Source organism: Nycticebus coucang, chromosome 2 (genome assembly GCF_027406575.1).
Source record: "Nycticebus coucang isolate mNycCou1 chromosome 2, mNycCou1.pri, whole genome shotgun sequence".
Lineage (NCBI taxonomy): Eukaryota > Metazoa > Chordata > Mammalia > Primates > Lorisidae > Nycticebus > Nycticebus coucang.
Window position 1 is genome coordinate 171,200,784 of NC_069781.1, and position 20,699 is coordinate 171,221,482.

Here is a 20,699-nt window from a genome sequence, read left to right on the forward strand (position 1 = left end):
TTCATCCTTATTTAGACTCCAGAATGATCTGATTTCTTTCTCCTTCCTCCTGGCCATATTGAGAGGAGCAACTTTTTCCAACTTCATCAGTCCTCTCTAACTTTACTAAAAAGCTCAAAAGCATCAAAGCTATGGTTTAATTCGTTTTATCCTCATCATTTTGTAGATCACAAAGGGGAAAACCAGAAATACATCTCCCCATCTGTTTAGTGCTTGTTCTCCAACAACAAAAATCCTGCAGATCAGAGGATAGAGAACCTTTTACATTTTCTAGAGGGTCCTAATTGAGGATGGCTGTTTTTACACTTTGGAAATTTCTCTGAATGCACTAGTTTGCAATCCGTGTTTTAAAAACCAGGCATCAGGGTTTCTGGTAAAGACCTTCTTGCTGTGTCCTTCCAATTAAATAGAAAATGAAATTTTATAAGATGCACTTGTGGGTTCTTCAGGCTCGATGTCACCTCAGCGTCACCTTATCACTGTATCTAGGGTTTATTTTTTTGCACTATTTCAAAACTATGACCCTTGAAAGTTTGTTTTAGAAAGCTTTCTAAATTGTACGTGGTTGTATATTTATAGATGTAATAAAATCAAATCTTCAATGAGTGGCAAATAAGTCAATTCCATGCTTTATTGTCTGTGCCTGTCTACGTGTTTGTGTGTGTGTGTGTGTAATTTCTAATCCTTAGGAAACTGTGAAAGGTAGGCGTTATTATGCTTACTTTAAAGATGAGAACTGTGAGTCCTGTAGTGATTAGAGCCATCAACAGCATTGTCCTTAATGTGTTTTGAGCACAGTGCCAAGGCTTTGCCATGCATCAGATCATTTAGTCCTTGCAAAGACCCTACGGAGTAGGTACAGTTACTATTCCTGCTTACAGCTGAATAAGCTGAAGGTTAGACAAGTTTTACTAGTTAAGGTAAACACTAGATACTGTAACAAACAAATATAAATATTTGTGTAACTGAATGTAACTTTAAGTCCAATACAAAGAAAAAGTGGATTCAGGGAGCAGCAATCCTGGTCACCAGAGGACGCGAGTGACTTGGCGAGGAGGTGCTGCAGGACCCTGCCTCCTGTCTGGGAATTGAAGGCCTTTGCTGTCCTCTCACTCTTTGAGGCCTCCAGCACTCAGCCTAGCCTGACCTGACATGGGGCGGTGTCCTGCAATCCCACATGCAGGGGTGTCCAACCTGTGGCCTGTTGGACACACACTGACTTTGTGAGAACTTCCTTTTGCTTATCTTTGGTGTCAGATAACATGAAGCTATGCACATACTTTTATTTTTTCCTAACCAGCTTTCGTTAGTATTTATATATTCAATGTGTGGTCCAAGACTACTATTCTTCTGATGTGCAGCAGAGGGGAAATACGGTTGGATACCCCTGCGTGACTAGAGCAACTGTGGCCTACATGGGTGATGTGAAAGGTAACAAGAGAGACTAATGTCATGACAAGATGAAATAGACATAGGAACACAATAGAAATGAAGAAATCAGTCGCATGACTGTCATCAAATGACAAGTGGCACAGCCATTGTCCTGGATTGCATTTGGGAGAAGGGGCTCTTAGTGAGAGAAAAAAAAAGTACAGTAGTTTTTATTAAATTAATATTATATATCCAGTGTGAACTTCTCTTACATCTTATAGACTTACTCCCTGAGTGTAAATTTAATAGAAGGATACTTTGGGCCACCACTTTCCACCCTCCCTGATTTTAATAGTAAAGCAAACCACAGCCAGCTGAATAAGTGTTCAATGAGGTGACGCATCAGATTGGGCAGTTTTGAGAGTTGTGCGGTGGCAGGGAAGGATGTGGTGAGGTGCTGCTTATGGGAAGATTTTGCACTCTCGGCGTATTTGATGCTGATGCTTCATTGCATCCTTCATTTTATTACATTACCTCCACGAGACAGATCCAAATAACTAGCTATCACCCTTCATCACTGCTGAGCTTAGCAGATACATGAAGAATAAGCCATAACCCCAAGAGGATATGCTATTCCCCAGTGTAATTAAGAAGGAAAACAAATGAGAGGTGAAGTTCTGTTATAAATTGTCTCTTCTCCAAAGAGTTGGACTGCAAGGGTAAGAGACCTCAGATTTATGTCCCAAATTATGTGCTGGATTCTGTATTCAGAAGTAGGTGCTGCTTTTTCAGGGGGAGAGGAATGACGTGAGTATGCTTGAAAATGGCAGAGCTTTCATAATGCTGAAATTCTGGTTACAACTTTCCTGTAACCAAAAAAAAAAAAAAAAAAAGGCAATCCGTGCATCTTTTCAAAGAGAAAAGGGCCCTTCAAGTTGCCACTTCATGCCTTCAATTTTCCTTCATTACCACTCGAATACATTAGTTGCTTCTTAAGCACAGGTGAATGTTAAACCCATTCTGTTTGCACTGGGGATATAAACAACAGTCGCTATCATTTGTAAGCAGTATTTGCCCCCACTATTCTAAAAGTTACATCAGTTAATAAATTGCACTTTTCCTCAATATGAGAAGATAGTGATATTTACATACGGAGAAACTGTCACACAGAGAAGCTAAGTAGCGTCCAAGGTTATACAGCTAGTAAGTCAATGGCAAAGCTGGGATTTCAACCGGGGCCTTTTGGCTCCAGAGTCAGTGGCCATAATCACTTCTCTTTAAGATTAATGAAGGGAGAAGATGATTCCTACTACCAGCAAGCTTAGAATGAGGGCCGTGGGAAAGAGACGTTAAAGATAAATAAAACAGCAGCAGCAGTTACTTATATATCCACTTGAGTTTGATGTTTAAATCCTTCTTTTATAAGATTATAACTTAGAAACTAGATCGCCAAATAGCATCAGTACCCTTGTGGTGAAAGTGGCTGTGTTCTTCAGCTGACCCTTTCTCTCTTACATCTGCTCTTGATGTCTCCTTCCCTACTTTTCAAGAAGAAACCTGAGCCCATAACTCATCCTCCTCTGCCTCCATCCAGACCCCATTCCCTTGGTGACATTCCCTCTAGGCCGGACACATTGTCTCATTCAATGCCACTAGACTCAGCTTCCTCTAACACACCTCCCAGAGTTTTGCCACTCCCTTCTCACTTTTCACCAGAATATTCTCAAGATAAGAATCTAAAACAGCCACCACTATTTCCTCTGCACCCACTCACTCCCTAAACATTTGTCCTCTGGACTCTGTAATCCTACCTCACGGGAACAACTCGAGGTTAGGGAGGAGTTCTAATTCACAATTAAAAATTGGTAACCTTTTTTCAGAGCCTGTTCTCCTGACTGCTGTCCACATTTGACCTCTTCTGGGAATCGTCCTCCCTCAGCCTCCAGGCTCCTGATATGCTTCCTATTTTCCTGGTAACTTTCTGAACGTTTCCTTGTGATCTTTCATGTTCTTTGTCCCTCCAAAGCCGTAAGTGTAGCTTGGAGGCAGTTCCTGTATAAAATCGAGAGAACATGCTGTTCACCCTTCTAGGTGTAAGAACAGAGTTCTCAAGGAGTAGAAGTGGCGTCTTTAGAAGCCAGGAATAGAACAGTATGGCTAGAGTACAAGTTCATGTGCAGGAATCGTGGGAGGGCAGGGCAGAAGCATTAGACTGATCACAGTCCACTGCAGAGGCCTTGGATGTCAGGCACGAGCTCTTCACGTACACACAGAACCTGGTCTGCAACATGCTCCAGAATACTAACAGATAGGAAGGAAACTTTCCTGCAGTAAAACAATTGCTTGCAAAAGAACCTCACAACAATATCCATTTAACAGAATTTGAGATGAAAATTTCCCAGTAGGATGAAATCTAATAGCACAACCAAGAGATTCCTTGTTGACTGGAATCTACAACAATGTCTCATTTACATTCTTCAAGCTACACCACAAGCATAGGATTAGGCAGCTCTCGCTCCTCTGTTCCAACTGGCTCTTTATTTTTCAGCATGCTGCTTAACCTCAGGCTTCTCCTGCATATTAGAGAAATATTAATACCTTCCTTCCCTTGGTTAATTTACAGAGAGGTGAGTTTTTTTGCAAATTTTGCCAGGGGCTGGGTTTGAACCCACCACCTCCGGTATATGGGGTCAGCACCCTACTCCTTTGAACTACAGGTGCCGCCCTACAGAGAGCTTTTTAAAAAAGGTATTGTAAAGTCTTTTCATCAGCAGATATGATTACGATCAGTCTTTATAGAACAAGCATCATACATATGACTACGTTCATTTTAAAGAAGAGAGTAAAAACATAACAGGTTAGAAGTCCTGTCTTCAAACATTTGGAACCTCAGACTGTTCATTTATCCCTGAGAATTTTTCTTTGATTCTAATTCCTGCAGCTGTCTCCAGCATTGGTGTCAAACAGTGCAGCCACATGCTTATGTGAACTAGGTCAGAGGGCCATTGACCGTTCATTCTCGCCTTTTACTGACACAGGCAATACTGCACAACAAAGGCCACATCGATGCCCTTTTCAGTGTGACGCCTCCAACCTCGCCTCTGGGGACCTGCTTTGTTTTCAGCCCCAAGGAAGGCATCATTGAACCAAGTGGAGTCCAAGCCGTCCAGGTCTCCTTCAGCTCTTCCATCCTGGGGCACTTTGAAGAAGAGTTCCTGGTCAGCGTCAATGGAGCACCTGAGCCCGTGAGATTGACCATCAGGTAAGGCCTATTGGTAATTAACATAGAAACTAGCTGAGGTGTTCACCTGCCGCTTTCTTGAGCATCATAACCAGCTATAATCTTGGATGTCCATAACCGTTGGTATGAACACATTAGCATAGAGAGGGATGTGTTAAATTGCTACCAGTGTTTCCCTCGTAAACATGTATAACGTAATATGGATACTGATGCCATTTGGGGAGCTAGTTTCTCTCTAAGTTATAATCTTATAAAAGAAGGATTTAAACATTAAAGTCATTTCTAGTTACTCTGTTTGAGAATGTTTAGAGAAAATAATATTACAGTAACACTGAACTTCTTCTTGACTAAACTTTGGCTATTATTGCAGTTCATGTAAACCTTGTTTTGTTTTTATCTGAAGGACAGTCTTTCCATGACCTCCCCTATACGGCCTCCAAGCACTGTAGACACACAGCTCTGACTCTAGCTGGATTCTCACAGCACCAGGTTATTAATTACCGTGGCCATCTCTCCTACTGTGGTGACTGCTACCAAGAGCTCCCATCATTTATGAGCTGAGGTCTCCCTTGAATATGACCTGAGGGATGCTGGGAAAATGTATTGATCTTATGATACCTACTAGAAATTCAGAATGTCAAGATCAGCTCAAAGGTGGTTACCATTAATTCCCAAACTCTTTGATCTAAGTACCCTTGCTGTGGGCTGAATTCTTTCCCTTCAAAATGCCTATGTTGAAGTCCTAGCACCTAGTCCCTCAGAATGTGACTGCTTTCAGATACAGGACCTTTGAAGAGGTAATTAAGGCAGGACGAGGTCATGTGGGTGAGCTCTAACCCGAAGGTTTGGTGTCCTTATAAGAAGAGGACATTAGGACACATGCGTAGAAGATGATGTTTAGACTTGAAGAGAAGAAGGCCACCTACAGATGGGGAGACCCTCCCTACAACACTGAAAATAAACTTCCGTTGTTTAAGCCACCCAGTCCATGAGGAGAAAACCCAGCCAACTGACACAACTCCCAACAGCCGTGGGAAGCGCATGAACACGTGGCCTCAGGGCTTCTGTGGCATGGCCAGCCAGCCTGTCACAATCATAATCTTTTTTCTTTTGAGTCTTGATACATCTGAAACATTCACAAGACATTTACATTCTTTTCCACAATACATCTGTATTTGTCATAATAGAAACAATTAGGGCTATTTTCCAAATATTTGAATAATGTTGACCCTTGAGGAAAACGCAGCATCTTCTCCCTGCCCGTGGTTAACGTCCTTCAGGTGTGTGCACAGGATAAGAAGGGTAGGAGCACACGTTCATGCTACGTGAACTTTACCCTGCTTCACACTCCCGTGGCAACTCCATCTCAAGATGAGCAGTGCAGGTGGCTATCTAGAGAAGCAGGGAAAGCAAATTTGAAAACCTGTCCTCTGTCTCCCATTCACAGGTCATCTGGCCCCTTGGATGTGGGTAGCAGTATTATTTATTCACAGCCAACAAAGATCAACAAAACGAATATATCCCTACACTGAATTGTTATTAGACCCTAAAAAGAAATGAAAAAAATAACAAAGCACTAACACCTGCTGCAACATGGTGCCATGGATGAGCCTTGAAAACGTTAGGACGAGCGACAGAAGTCAGTCACCAAAGATCCCAAACTACACGATTCCATTTATGTGTAACGCTTAGAATAGGCACATCTGCACAGGTCAGAAACAGATTAGTGGTTGTCGGGAGGAGGGCATAAAATAGAGGGTGATACAAAAGGGCATGGGGTTTTTTTTGAAGTGATAAAAATGTTCCAAAATTGACTGTGGTGCAAGGACATTTGCACTAGGGTGTTTATCACAGGTCAATTCACAATCACCAAGGCGTGGAAACAACCCAACAACCCAGTTGATTTATCCATCAACTCACGAATGGATAAATAGACTATGGTATATGTATACCATGGAATATATTCAGCCATAAAGAAGGGTGGAAACATTACATCTTTTGTATTTACCTGGATAGATTTGGAGAACATCCTAAGTAAAGTATCGCAAGAATGGAAAAGCAAGCATCCCATGTACTCAGTACTAATTTGAAACTAGCAGATGAACAACTACACACCCACAAGAGAGAAAAAACACAATTATATTCCAGAAGGGGGGCAGAAAGGAGATGAGGGAGGGTGTTCGTAAACTCTCACCCGGTGGATACAATGTAGGGGTTTACAGCACGCCTCCTGGGTGAAGGGCTCAGCTTCAACTTGAACTTTACTTAATAAATGCAAACAATGTAACCTAAACATATGTACTCTCATATTAATCTGAAATTGCAAAAAAAAAATTAAAAATGACTGTGGTGATGGTTTGGACATATTTGTGAATATACAAAAACCATTAATTTGTACCCTTTAAATGAGCAAACTGTATGGTATCTGGATTATATCTCCACAAAGTTGCCATCTTAAAAAGTTTCTACAAGCCTATAATATTGAATAAAAGTTCTGTCACTTCCTGGGCAAATTTTTTAAATCAATAATCTCCTCTCCTGAAGATCTTAAAGTAGTAGTACCTGTCACTAGGGGTGTCTGAGCAGGTTCAGGAATACTTGGGTTTTCCACTGTGAATGGTAGAAGTTAGGAATCGCCCAGGAATGTGCTTACAAGTAAACTTGGACTAGTTAGCACTGTCATTGCTCTGTGAGGTTAAATCTGTCACTCTGTCTTTTGGACATTGCCATTCTCCCAAATTCTTATACCGCTTGTTTATTTTGAATGTTCTTTTCTTGTTTCTTTCAAAAGGAAGGAAAATGTAACTCACTCCCCACCTATGTTCACCCTGAATGCACTGGACTCTCTCCTGAACCCCACACCTGTGTTCACCCTGAATTCACTGGATTCTCTCCTGAACCCCACACCTATGGTCACCCTGAATTCATTGGACTCTCTCCTGAACCCCACACCTATGGTCACCCTGAATTCACTGGACCCTCTCCTGACCCCCGCCACCTTGTCTTCTTCTTCCAGAGGCTGTGTCATTGGACCTACCTTTCACTTTAATGTTCCTGCTCTGCACTTTGGAGATGTTTCCTTTGGTAAGTAATTCTCTATTTTGAATTAGAAATTGAATATAATTCCTTTTCTCTCTATGAAGGAGGAGGGAGGTTTACAAAGAGCCTCTCTTAACACATTTTAATGGGTAAAGCCAAGAGGATCACTCTGTGGCAGCAGCCTCATGGTGCCACTTCCCAGTTTGTGTGAGAGTTGAGTCATAGCTGTGTCCTGGGAACCAACAGCTGTCCGGCCATGGCTGCCTGCCCTTTCCAGCAGTGAGACAACAGAGAGCCTCAGGCTTCACTCCACTGTCTGGACACTCTGCACACTCTATTTCAATGCAGATTCTGATTTGCCATCTGGCTGCACACCAGCCTCTTCACAGAGATGCTGTTAAGTGTAAAGTGAACTCAGTGGTTGTTCGATTCAGGTGTTTCATCACTCCAATTTCAAGGTTTTTCTATATTTTTGTGTTGTCTTCTCACTTAATTACTTCCCTAAGCCATTTCTTCTTGTCTAAGCTTATCCAATAATAAAAACGATGACAGCAGGAGCAGTAGAAGCTCCATTTACTGGTTACCTCTTGTGTTTTAGTCACTGCTAAGTGGATTACATGCAGTACTACCTTTAAATCTTTTAGCAATCCTATATGTAGGTACCACTTAATATCCCCACTTTAGAGATGGAAGCACTGAGTCTTGGGACAGTTAAATAACATTAACTAAAGTTTACAGTGTTGTCCTCGTATTGGCACTAAGTCACATTTTTGAAGAGGAGTCTATTATGAATTAGTGTTGGAAAGATGCGACAATTATTGGCTAGGAAGTGAACACCTAGATTTGTCCTCAGGGTTTGTTGAGATTGATGATATTAGGATATCGTAAATATAAAATAGGTGGGGGCTAATAGTGTTTTATATTGGTGAGACTTTGGTGGCAGAAGTGGACGTTGGATGACATACCCAGTAATCTGTTAGGTTGACTTCAGCCACTGAAGTGAGAGAGTCTGATTGCAGAATCTGGGCAATAATTGTCCCTGAAGGAACCTGGAGGCCAAGTGAGAGACCAAACTGGCAGGGTGAGCATCTGTAAACCCAAGTGTTTTTCAGGAGACACAAGAATAAGGAGTGTGAAAGGCACCAGGCATTCACTAGACTTGGCCACCGGGTGATTTGGACAGAGAAGTTACTACAAATGAGGATGACCTGTGGGATTTGAGGGCAGTGTTGTTGAGATAAACATCAAAAGGATGCATTACAGTTGTCTCTTCAATGACCCTGCTATGAACTGGCAGTATTTAACTCAAGGGGAAGTAGTAAAATTGACTTTAGGAGGGTGTAAAGTAGAGGATCAGGACAAAGCTTAATTGTAACTATCGTGGATCTTAGAAAGGTTGGTAGAAGAGATCATAGTAGCTGTAAGCAAAGCATACCTACACAAGTTGCCATTAACAGGAAGGGAGACAGAACAAGATATATCAGAAATGTTTAGATAAGAAACAGATTAATATGTCAAAAAGAAAAATAACAAATGCCAGCAAAGAGAGTCTGAGAATCAGTAATGTCAGACATCTAGCAAAATCTCGTCCAATCGGTCTTGGGCAGAAGCTGTTTACTTCATGTAAAGTCTGCTGGTTCCAAGGAGTTTGAAATAGCATTCTATTTCTGAAGGTCATCTGCTTCTGGAAGTTTTTAAGAAAACCTCCATTTAAGATCTCCGGTGAGAATATTTTTCAACATGTCTTCAGTCAATAATTCAGCTTATTTGGGGCATCTTCTCCCTCAGCGGTCCACATGGTAGTTCAGCTGTAGGGTCATTGTTGGAAGGCTGCGGAGAAGACTTTCATTAATATTCCTTTGCGGGTACTCATTCTTCAGGTTGAAAGTCTCCTAAATGAAGCATCAAGACCGGAAAACAAACACCACTAGTACTCATTTTTAAATTGGAGCTAACCAATGAGCACACATGTGCACCAAGGGAACAAGACTCAATGGAAATCAAGCAGGGGGAAGCGGAGTGGACCAGAGAGGGAAAAACCTGTCTAATAGGTACAGTGAACACTGTTTTGGTGATGGGCACGCCTGCAGTCAAGACTGAAGCATTACAAAATTGATCCACCTGACAGAAAACATGTGTACCCCCTTAATATTTTGAAATTAAAAAAAGAAAAGAAGGGAGAGCTTCTGAGGTTGAGTTTTTAGGGAAGATTTCTTGAGAAGCTTGTAGATGAACTAGTTCTTGATAATATTTAGTTACATCTGCACGAAGCCAGCTTGGCTCAGACTGATGAAAGACTTGGAATCACATGGATCTCCTATTTCAGAAGGTGAACAGCCTATGAGGTACAGAGGGAATTAACCTGGTCTAATAGCTATGAGAACTAAAGGTAAAACTCTTCATCGAGGAACTCCAAGAGCCTCAGAGAGCTTTTCCAGTTCACAATCAATGACACTGTTTTTATACTGTACATGTCCCAAAGATTTTGGATTTTTTTGTTAACCCTTCAAAGGGTTAACACACTGTAAAATTCTTCATAACTAATAGTACAAGGTGATACTCCCCAGGTAGGAAAGTTATAGTCTACAATTTCTGTTTTTTTAATTTCAAATTGACGTGTGGGTATAAACAACTAAGTTACAGTGTTTGTATTTGTTAAGTAAAGTTCCTCTTGCGTTGTGTCCTGCGCCCAAGAGCCGTGCCGTATATATGCTTACACCGTGCCCATTCAGCGGGAGTACGCCAGTCCCCTCCCTTCTACCCCGTCCCCTTCCCCCAACTTGAAATGAGTTTTTCTCTTATGTGGGCCTGTATGAGTTTGTCTACTGGCTTTACATTAGTATTGAGTACATTGGATACTTGCTTTTCCATTCTTGTGAGACTTGACTAAGAAGAATGTGCTTCAACTCCATCCAGGTTAATACAAAGTAGTCTACAATTTCTAACTTCTTAGTCGCAGTTAGATGTCTTTGTGCAGGGGTCCTCAAACTACAGCCAGCGGGCCACTTGAGGCGGTGCGATTGTATTTGTTCCTGTTTTGTTTTTTTACTTCAAAATAAGATATGTGCAGTGTGCATAGGAATTTGTTCATAGTTTGTTTTTTTTTAAACTATAGCCCGGCCCTCCGATGGTCTGAGGGACAGTGAATTGGCCCCCTGTTTTAAAAGTTTGAGGACCCCTGCACTGTAGAGGAAGGCTTAAACCCATCTGAAGAGTTTACAGACAGTTATAAGCACATATTGTGAACTTAGTGATCTGGGCACAGTCCGTCTGTATTCTGGAAACTCATGTCCCACTTGCACAATGTTCTGGAGTATGATGGCACCGTGTGAGGCCGGAGCTAGCCATGTGCCCATCCACACAGGAGATGTTTTCCCATAGGTTCTTATTTAGTGATTATTTTATCTCCTGTATGGTGGGACCAGTGGTAAAACAGTTTTGTCAAAAACCATCTGAGATTTGGGATCAGATTTGGTTTGCCAGAGACTGCTGGAGTAGACAGAGGATTCCAATTTTAAGCAAGGTTTGTTTTTGAAATCTAAGGCTGAATTTTATATGTCCAAAATGGATCGTATATATGTGCTCATTGATCTCCCATATTCTGAATTATTTCTCTGAAAACTAAAAAAAGCCACTTGATTTGCATAATGATCTGCCAACACATTTCCCTTTGTTTGTAAGGATTCTTATTTTACTAGAAAAATCATTGCCTAAAATATTCCAAAAAGTTTCTCGATTATGATTTAAATTTTGGTCACATGTGCTACTAATCAATGTAATAGTCTCTTTAGATGGGCTCCATTCCTCAGTAGAGAGGTAATGTTCCAAATAATATGCCAGATTTTTAAAGATTTGTGATTTTCCCTTTGCAGACTTATGATTGCCAGCTGCTAGTTTCGTTAAGCAAGCTTCTAGGGGCTTTTTAGATCAGGTGAAAAATACGAGTTCAAAGGAGAATGGAACCTCATAAGAATGTTATCTTTTATTTATTTATTTTATTTATTTTTATTAATATTAAGTCATAGCTGTGTACATCAATGCAATCATGGGGCACCATACACTGTTTTTATAAACAGTTTGACACATTTTCATCACACTGGTTAACATAGCCTTCCTGGCATTTTCTTAGTTGTTGTGTTAAGACATTTATATTCTACATTTAACTAAGTTTCACATGTACCCTTGTAAGATGCTATCTTTTAAATCACTATTTAAGTACTGGGAGAAGTATGAGGTGCCTCTGGGAATCCTTGAGACATTCTGTTCAATCGTGTTAATTACTTGAAGAAAAGGAAAATAAATATTGACTTTTAATCTACTAGATGCTACGGAAAGGGAATACAGAGGTCTACAACTATAAAATACTTGCATTCAGGTAGAACTATAGATAGAATAGTGTTAGGATTGGGCATAACCAGAAACCTAGGGATAACATTCTTTTTTTTTTCCTTTCTTTCTTTCTTTTTTTTTTTTGAGACAGAGTCTCACTCTGTTGCCCTGGGTAGAGTGCTATGGCCTCATAGCTCACAGCAGGTGATAACATTGTTATTGATAACCATTCAGTTTTTAACAAACTGTTATCCCTTTCTTTAGGCTTCTTGATGAGCAATGTGCAGTGTTACAGGTACTAGTACAAGAAACTATTCCAAGTAGGAGGTTATAATTGGCTTTATTCTATGAAAAAGGGAAGTAGTCTGGGCAATGGTTTGGAAGAACTATCTGAATCTTTACCCACTTTCCATAATATACCTTACATTCATAGAACAGTTAACTCATAACTGGTCAGGCAAAATAAACATAAGGTATCTACAGTTTCAAGAGTCATTATTGGGCAAGCTCAGAAAAGTCTCTGTAGCAATTTCATGATCATGAAACTGACTTTCTAGCAGTTCCTCTGGTATTTCCAAGAATAACTGTTCATGTGCACTTAATCTGAGAGTTCTTTTCCATAGAAGATCCCTCAGCTTGGCAGATGTAGTGTCACAAAAGAGACAGGGACATGTTTCTTGCACTGGCCCTACTGTGGAGACAAAGGCTGAGGCATGAGACAGTAGTGGATGGTTGAAAATACCACTGCAATGACGGTCATTACTCGACAATGTCAATTTTATTTTATCGCAGCAGTGTTCAAGGTAGACGAGAGTAGCGTTTGCATTGAGTAGAAATATGCATTTTTGTTCTCCTATGGTTATTGATAATTCTTCTTGTTCTGAAAGTGGTGGCAGATACAATGGCCACCTAGGGAATCCAAAAATCAGAGCTCAGTTTATTGCCTGCCAGGCAAGGGAGATCCACATCCTTCAGAAAGGAACGTGACTCTCACTGAACGGAACCTCTGAGGCCTGGGTATGATGGGACAAAGCAGCTTTGGCCAAGTGAGGTGAAAGGCAGGTGCTAGGCTCTGGCTAGCTGGGAAGCTGGTCAGAGTCTCTCTTGGGATGGGCTGTTATTCAATATTGTGACATCAACTCTGAGAACAGGATCCTCCGCACGTTGGCAGATCAAAGAACAAATGTGGTTCCATATGAAATAAATAAAAGGAGAGAAATGAAGTAGGAAGGGAGGGGATGGGGGAGGTTTGATGGAGGGAAGGTAAAAGTCAGGACCACACCTCTGGAGCATATTGCAAAGGTACAAGTTAAATCTGTCAAGTGTAGAACATAAATGTCTTAACACAATAATCAAGTAAATGAGGCAAAAGCCGTGTTGATTGGTTTGATGTAACCACGTCAGATTGTATAAAAAAAATCAACACATTGTACCCCACATATGCATAAATGTATTCATGATCTATGTGTATATGACTTAATAAAAAAATGAATATGTATTTTTATGCAAAAAGTAAATGCAAAATATACTTCTGCATGACTCCTCAGCAAACTCATATGTTATTGGCAAGGGCCCGGGTGATAATCACGGGGTTTCTTTGTCTCTACTGTTTAACCTGCTGCCGAGTCCAGGCATAGTAAGTATTCACTGGATGAACGCATGAACGAAAAAATGAAGATGTACTTAAAGATCAGATGATTGAAAACAATATGTAGGGCAAGTTGGAGTTAAGTAGTGAGGTTTAGCAGTTGCTAGGGGAAGTTGAGGCTCAAGAGAGGTTATTGGGGGGCTTTTATTTCTCACCCCATGTTTTGTTTTCCAGGGTTTCCTCGTACTTTAATATGTTCCCTCAATAATACTTCCTTGGTACCCATGACCTTCAAACTACGTATCCCCGGGGATGGCGTTGGCTGTGAAAGCATTTCAGGTTGTGAGCATTATTCAGACAACAAAAATCCATCTTGGACCAAGAAAGAAATTCCTGCAATAAAACCAAAAGAATTCACCGTCAATCCTGACTGTGGCACCATTCGCTCCCAGGGATTTGCTGCCATCAGGGTAAAGTGCACAGCCTTCGGGCACACACAGCTAAGCAACTGAGCCTTCAGACAACTGTGCTGGCAGATACTATGTTGGATGTCAGTGGGAGGGGCTGGCCTCTAAGGAAATAAACTGCTGCAGCAAAACAAACCATATACAGGTACTTCGGGCAGAGACATCGGCACCACCCCAGTGGCTTTACATTAATCTAGATGTGGTGCCTTCGACAAAAGAGTCAGTTCTAGGTATTTCCAGTGAAACTGCTGCCCTGTGCAGACAGCGCCCACTTCAGTACTGATATAAACAGATTTAAGAACTCACTGATACTTAAGTTCTATTTCCTTCAGACTCAGATCTGTTATACCAATAGTCACATTCATGCCAAATATGATATCCAGTTTATTCAGATTTGTAATATGGATCTGGGCTTCCTGGCAAATCGTGGATATGATGTTATTCACAGCGCTTTGTACTGAGGTCTGCAGCGAGCGCTGAGAAGGCTGCTCTTTCACTCTTGCGTGTTGTGTCTGAAATCAGGGCAGTGCAACGCCTTGGTTATGGCCCTGCAGCGCCACCAGCGGAATTATTTCACGGTTAACTGGGAAAGGTTTTAGCTGTCTTCCCTCATTTTTGCTTCTCCAAATAGTTAGGTCTAGCAGGATTGAAGGTTACTAAATTGAAATGGTTGTTTTACTTTCTGGGGAAGAAAAAAGACTTCACGGCTAAGGTGGATAATTTTCTCTATGTCATTATCATTGAATACTTAACCCCACTGTCATTTGTCCCTTGTATTATTATAAATGCCCCACAATATCTCACCTCAAACCCACTCATTCTAAATCTTTTTCCAGGAACTTTTGGTTCTTCCAGGGGCTTCTCCAGGGGTCTAATGAGGTTTGATAACACCTAGCAGAACCTTTCAGGATTGTTAACTGGGACCTTCCGGGATTTATTTTGTTTTTATTAAGCAATGCTCAGCCCACATGTTACCTATCTTTCCTTTGTTCCGGTGTCCTTCCCAGAAAGTTCGGGAAGACTTTAAAAGACACAGGACCCCTCCAGCAGCCTCTGCCAGAACATCTCAAGCTCCTTTCTTCTAACCACAGCCCAGACACATCCATTACAGCCACACAAGGATTCTCTTTCTCTCCACATCTGGCAAGTTTTCTTTCCAAATCAATAACTCCATTTTTCCTTTATATTTGGCAAGGTTTTCTCCAAGCTTCAATTTTCTCTCCTGATTTCTCCCTTCAGCAAAGTCTGTGTGGACTCAAATTTGCATTCAGTGATTCCCTCTGCAACCAAAAAAAATTTTAATTAGTACCTGATGCATAATTTATAGATAGAAAAGCCCTAACCCATACCAGAGGCTGTTTTCTAGACTTACAAATATCTCTTCCAGTACACATCATTTTAAAGCAATTAAAAATTATAATAAAGATTTCAAAGTGTAAATGTAAAGTTTCATAACAGCAAATAAAAACTGGGTGAAATGTTCTGGCCAGGTATTATCCTCAAATAGACCTTCCTTTGGAGCTTCCTATTTTCTGCTCTAATAAAGAATAAGGGGAGAACAAGATTTTGGTAAAACAGACTAATTGATTTCTTGTGCCATTTTCTGGAATGGACATGGTTCTTTTCATTTATTTTGCCATAAGAGAAATTTCACTGTAGTGTTTTATTGGTATTTCATAATTCATCTAGCCCAGAGGTAGAGAGAACAATTTAAATTGCAATAATTAAAGTGGATTTGACATTACCCCTCCTTTGTGGTCCTTTTTCCCCTCATGCAGGTGTGTGGTTTCTTTTATAAAAAACTCCTCAGAAATGGGCAAGCCCATTGTGCTAAAAGCCACTTGTTTCTACCCTGGCCTTTGAAAACACCCAGCGTGCTGTGACCCACAGTGTAACTTGTTCAACTAAAACTGTAGGATGCCGTACATCCATAGAGCACTTAGAGACCACACCGCACCCAGGGGCCTTCCTCCGGCTGCTGTCTCACCTGTGCAGAGAGGCAGCTAGCCTTTTAGAAGAGCAACTTAGCACCTTTTTCTTTCCAGGTGACCTTATGCTCCAACACTGTGCAGAAATATGAGCAAGCGCTAGTGGTGGACGTGGAGGGCGTTGGAGAAGAAGTGCTGGCGCTCTTAATTACAGCAAGGTACACTCCCGGCTTTCTCAGTCCCAGGGCCTCCTCCAGCCCCCAGGAAGCTCACTTGCCAACCAGGCCACACTGCATTTGTCCTGCATTTGTTCTGCCTTTCTGGGAAGAGAAGTTGAATCTGACATTCAAATGATGAAGCTCTAAAACAGTTCATGTTTCTAAACCACCTTGCAGGGATAAGAAGGGTTATATGTGTGTTTTGCAGAGAATAGTGCAGAGTCTATAACCAAAAAGGTTTTAGCAGGAAGAGGTGAAGAGGTGCTGGGTTTTATTTTTATTTCTACCATTCAATGTAGTTCTCCAGAGTTACACAGCAGGAAGGTGGCACTCAAAGTCCTGTAGAGAGGACTCATTTAGCCAAGAGCTCCCCGCCCCAGATCTCTGTTGCTACGACCCAAGTTGCGGGCTGCAAGTGGGCCCTGCAAATGAGACTGGTTTCTACAATACAAACTCCTCAAAACCATCCCCAACTCTCTTTTTCAAAGAGGCAGCCACAGGCTCTGGAGTCAGGTTAAAATCCTGGCCCAGCCATTTTCATTGACTGTATCTCCTTGACCAAACTACAGTCATTCTGAGGGTGAGGATGAAATCACAGGGCCACATTCTTCCCAAAGCAAACAGTGTCCACATCTGGGCCTTTAAAGTGTTTGTGTGAAAATGGTATGTACTGGAATACACAGCAATCGAGAAAATGACTTAGTAAAACCAATAATGTTAATACAGGCAGTGTACGAACAAGAAAGGTTCTGTAGGTTTGTTCTTAAGTGGAATTTGTATGTAAGTTGGAACATAAGCTATTACCTGTTGTAACCTCAGTTCATAAGCATCAGTGGTTATACATCAGTTGGATGTTTATAAGTCAGGGACTAACTGGAATAGCCTTTGTTTGTGTGAGTTGTATTTAAGTCAGGTGTTTGTAACTCGAGGACTACCTGTATGTCAGTCTCTAGAATTCAGGTTTCTCATGAATCTTAGAAAGATAGACCTTATAGCCGGGCGTTGTGGCGGGCGCCTGTGGTCCCAGCTACTCGGGAGGCTGAGGCAAGAGAATCGCTTAAGCCCAGGAGTTGGAGGTTGCTGTGAGCTGTGTGAGGCCACGGCACTCTACCGAGGGCCATAAAGTGAGACTCTGTCTCTACAAAAAAAAAAAAAAAAAAAAAAAGAAAGATAGACCTTAGAGAAGGGACAGTGTGCTGGTTGGTAGGGAGATAGTAACTGGCACCACTTCTTGTGCCTTGGACTTGGGTGAAGACAAGTAACAGTGCTGGAGGAACTTGAATTAGGTTTCCCTGTACCAGAGGGAAGCCACTGCATTGCCTTGGCCTACTTAGAATTCCTTAAAGACCTAATGTTTGTTTTACTTTGTTTAGAAACAGCAAAATCTTTTTCAGCTGGTTCTTTCTTTGCCCAAGTTTGCCTTTTAGTCTAGTCTTGCCCTTCTTTTCAGGGCAGGCTCATTCTGATACTTTCCAGCCCCTTGCCCCCTGCAGCCATCAATAGGAAATCCTGACTAAAAAAAAAAAAAAAGTCTAAAGAGGCTCTGAGTTCCTACTAACATATACTCTGTAACCCAAGTCAAATGTTATAAACCCTGTCAGTCACAGTGTAATTTTAGGCAGTAAAGAATGAGCTTTAAGAAAGTCATTGGGTCAACTGACAACTTCCATTATGGACATTCATCTTATGCTAAATCACACACTCTGGGGTGACAGGGAGGCTTGTTCATGTCCTTATCTTAGGAATAATCTGTAGGAACTGATCCCTGACTCCCAACAGAAGAGATGCTTTAAGAACTGCACCCTCAAGGAACTCCCTCCAGAGAGCCAGTGGTGACAGCTTGCTGGGCCTCCATCCTCCATCGGGCTCGCAACCTCTTACCGCGCACTTACCTGGTGCTGGGCTATGACTTTCTTGCACTTTATCTCCTGGATTTCCCACAACACGCTAAGAAGAGTTCATAATGCTAATGTCAGTCCTTAGAAGGACCTAATGTTACATATGAGAGAAATGAGACAGAAAGCAAATTGCCCAAGGTAACACAGGTTTGCTTGGTAAAGTCAGTCATTGAACCTGGTTCTGCTAACCCCAAGCCAGCACTCTTCACCACTGCAGTATATGGCCACAGGGACATAGGGCAGGTGGGACACTGAGAGTTACTGACAGCAGATGACACCTAAGTCACCAGCTGCCACACAGGGCTTCCATTCCTCCTTCCCTGCGTGCAGCTCTCCCTCCTTCCCTCTCGTCCATACCCTATGTCCCTATTGAGAACCACTGGCACAGCGCCAGTTGGGGCCAAACAGCTGCCTGAGCTTGCTGATTCAAGACAGCTGTTCTGCACAGAATTAAAATTATTAACCATTATTTAGATGATGTGATCTGCGATTAGTTCTTGGGGGACCTTCTGACTGGTCCAAAGTGTGACAGCTACTGGTGACATTGGCCCTGTTGGACATGGAAATGGATCACTATCCACTACCCCAAGCCATTAGCACCATGAGGACCCCTTGCCAAAGAAAGGCCAACTATGAAAAAACAATGGAACTATGAGTCATTACCCACCAAAGACAGCAGTTTACAGAGTTCTGCTTCTAGTCTTCTTTTGATTAAAAAGTGATGACTGGGGGCTGAGAGACAGGGAAGACAGGAGAGAAGATGAAAATGACTAATGTAGTTATTAGAGAAAAACCACTATGTGACAGTGACGAATGTATTTAACTCGGGACTCTGCATTCTCTGTATGTAAACAAGCTCTCTATTTTGAATTGTTTAATGGGCTCCTCCGAGCAGGTGTATTGTACCTACCCTACGCTTGGTTAACACGGAGGTGGACTTTGGACGCTGTTTCCTAAAATACCCATATGAGAAAACGATCCAGCTTGTCAATCAAGATGACCTTCCAGGATGCTATGAGGTCCTGCCTCAGGTGAGTTAGTTTGTCTTGCTTGGATATGAATGATTCTTCCATTGCAGTCCCTTAGTAAGAAAGAGAAACCCTTCTAAAGAGCCATGCTCCTGAACACATGACCTTATGTAATTCTGATTTTTAACCCTCAGACATTCTAGGGATGGGGTCACAGCTGGATTGCCATCTGCATGAGTGAGCAGCTGCAGGTGTAAACAGTTGTTAATTTCCCAGGGAAATTGCCCTTGATAAAGAAGGGAAAGTGTCAATTAAGCCAACGTGCAGAATTGCACCTGCAAATAATTGCCTGTGAATTAACCATGCATGGAAAATGAGCTAGGAGTTTTCATTATGTCCATGGCTGTGACTTGAATGGCATCAGTAAAATATAGTAATGCAATATTTATAAGTGGGTTTGTTGGACCAGAGGCTAGCAATAAAACAGGAATAAAAAAAGGAAGAATTGCCTCCTAATGTTTTGTGAAATATATTTGTTCACAAGCTCCTACACCCAGCTAGGTGGGAGACAAAGCAGTTTACATGGATAAACAATTTTATATGGATATATAAATTTTATATGGATATATATAATGTTTATATGGATAAACAATTCAAAAAGATCTTTACAGACTAAAGCCACAGAAGGTTACTAATGAGATGCGGTTTACCAAGGATGCATTTGAGTTTAAAACTCAAATTATATAAATATATACTCTGATAAAACTACATTCAAAATGAATCAAGTAGGGGGGTTATTTGGCTACAAGTTCAATCCAAGTTAAAAACAGCAATCTAGAGGCCACAGAAGCAAGGCCAGTGTAGGCCACGTCAGAGACACACAGTGTTCAGGTAAAGGAAGGAGACAGCCACCAGTCAGAGAACAGCCGGGATTTTATCTGCAGCTCTTGTCATTGTATTTTTAAAAAACTGGAAACTCGGAAAGAAAATATAACATGCACAGAGCAACCAAAATGGCCTCCCAGTCCGAAGAGGAGCCAACTCAAGGGTTTAATCTGGAACAGAGAAGACTTAGCTAGGATAAGAAAGCTACCTTTCACCAGTCACAGGGCTATCGTGTAAAAGAATTAGAATCATTCTATGGGCTTCTCTGGGATGGAACCAGGAGCCATGGGAGGGGGGTGACAGGAGACACAGCCTAGTGCTCAGATGCTCACAGCAGGACAGACTGATGCTGCAGCCAGCTTCCTCATCTCACCAGCTCAGAGCACAGCCTACATCTGGGGCCACAGGAAGCAGTTTCCACACAACAGGGCTGGGAAGAGGGCGAGGCACTGGACTCATGCACAAAATTGAAGAGGAAGCCAAACACTCAGTAATCACGATACTTAATATTTTCATGCTATATTCTAAGAAATCAAAAGTAATTCCAAAATGACCCATAATGAACAAAACATCAAAATTTCAATAAAAGATAGGATCAGTCTAAGTAATTTTCCTTTTGCCTCAGACTCTAAAGGGCTGACAGAGCACTGCTACATATGGAGGGTAAGTTAGGTCAATTGTGTGAGGCCGGACGAGATGTGGAAACTCTCTGGGGTAAAACCTGCACACTCGTCTCTCTCCTGAGGAGCTGCAGTCTGAGAAGTGTT

At 41.6% G+C, this 20,699-nt stretch overlaps 1 protein-coding gene across 1 annotated transcript in view; it reads left to right on the forward strand.

Moving 5' to 3' along the window:
• Window positions 1-20,699, forward strand: part of HYDIN (HYDIN axonemal central pair apparatus protein) — a 362,157-nt gene that overhangs the window by 148,067 nt on the left and 193,391 nt on the right. Inside the window, exons 12-16 of the mRNA XM_053606972.1 lie at window positions 4,410-4,633; window positions 7,629-7,696; window positions 13,803-14,038; window positions 16,081-16,181; window positions 18,975-19,110. Of these exons, the coding sequence (XP_053462947.1) occupies window positions 4,410-4,633; window positions 7,629-7,696; window positions 13,803-14,038; window positions 16,081-16,181; window positions 18,975-19,110 (765 nt within the window). The remainder of the gene's footprint in view (window positions 1-4,409; window positions 4,634-7,628; window positions 7,697-13,802; window positions 14,039-16,080; window positions 16,182-18,974; window positions 19,111-20,699) is intronic.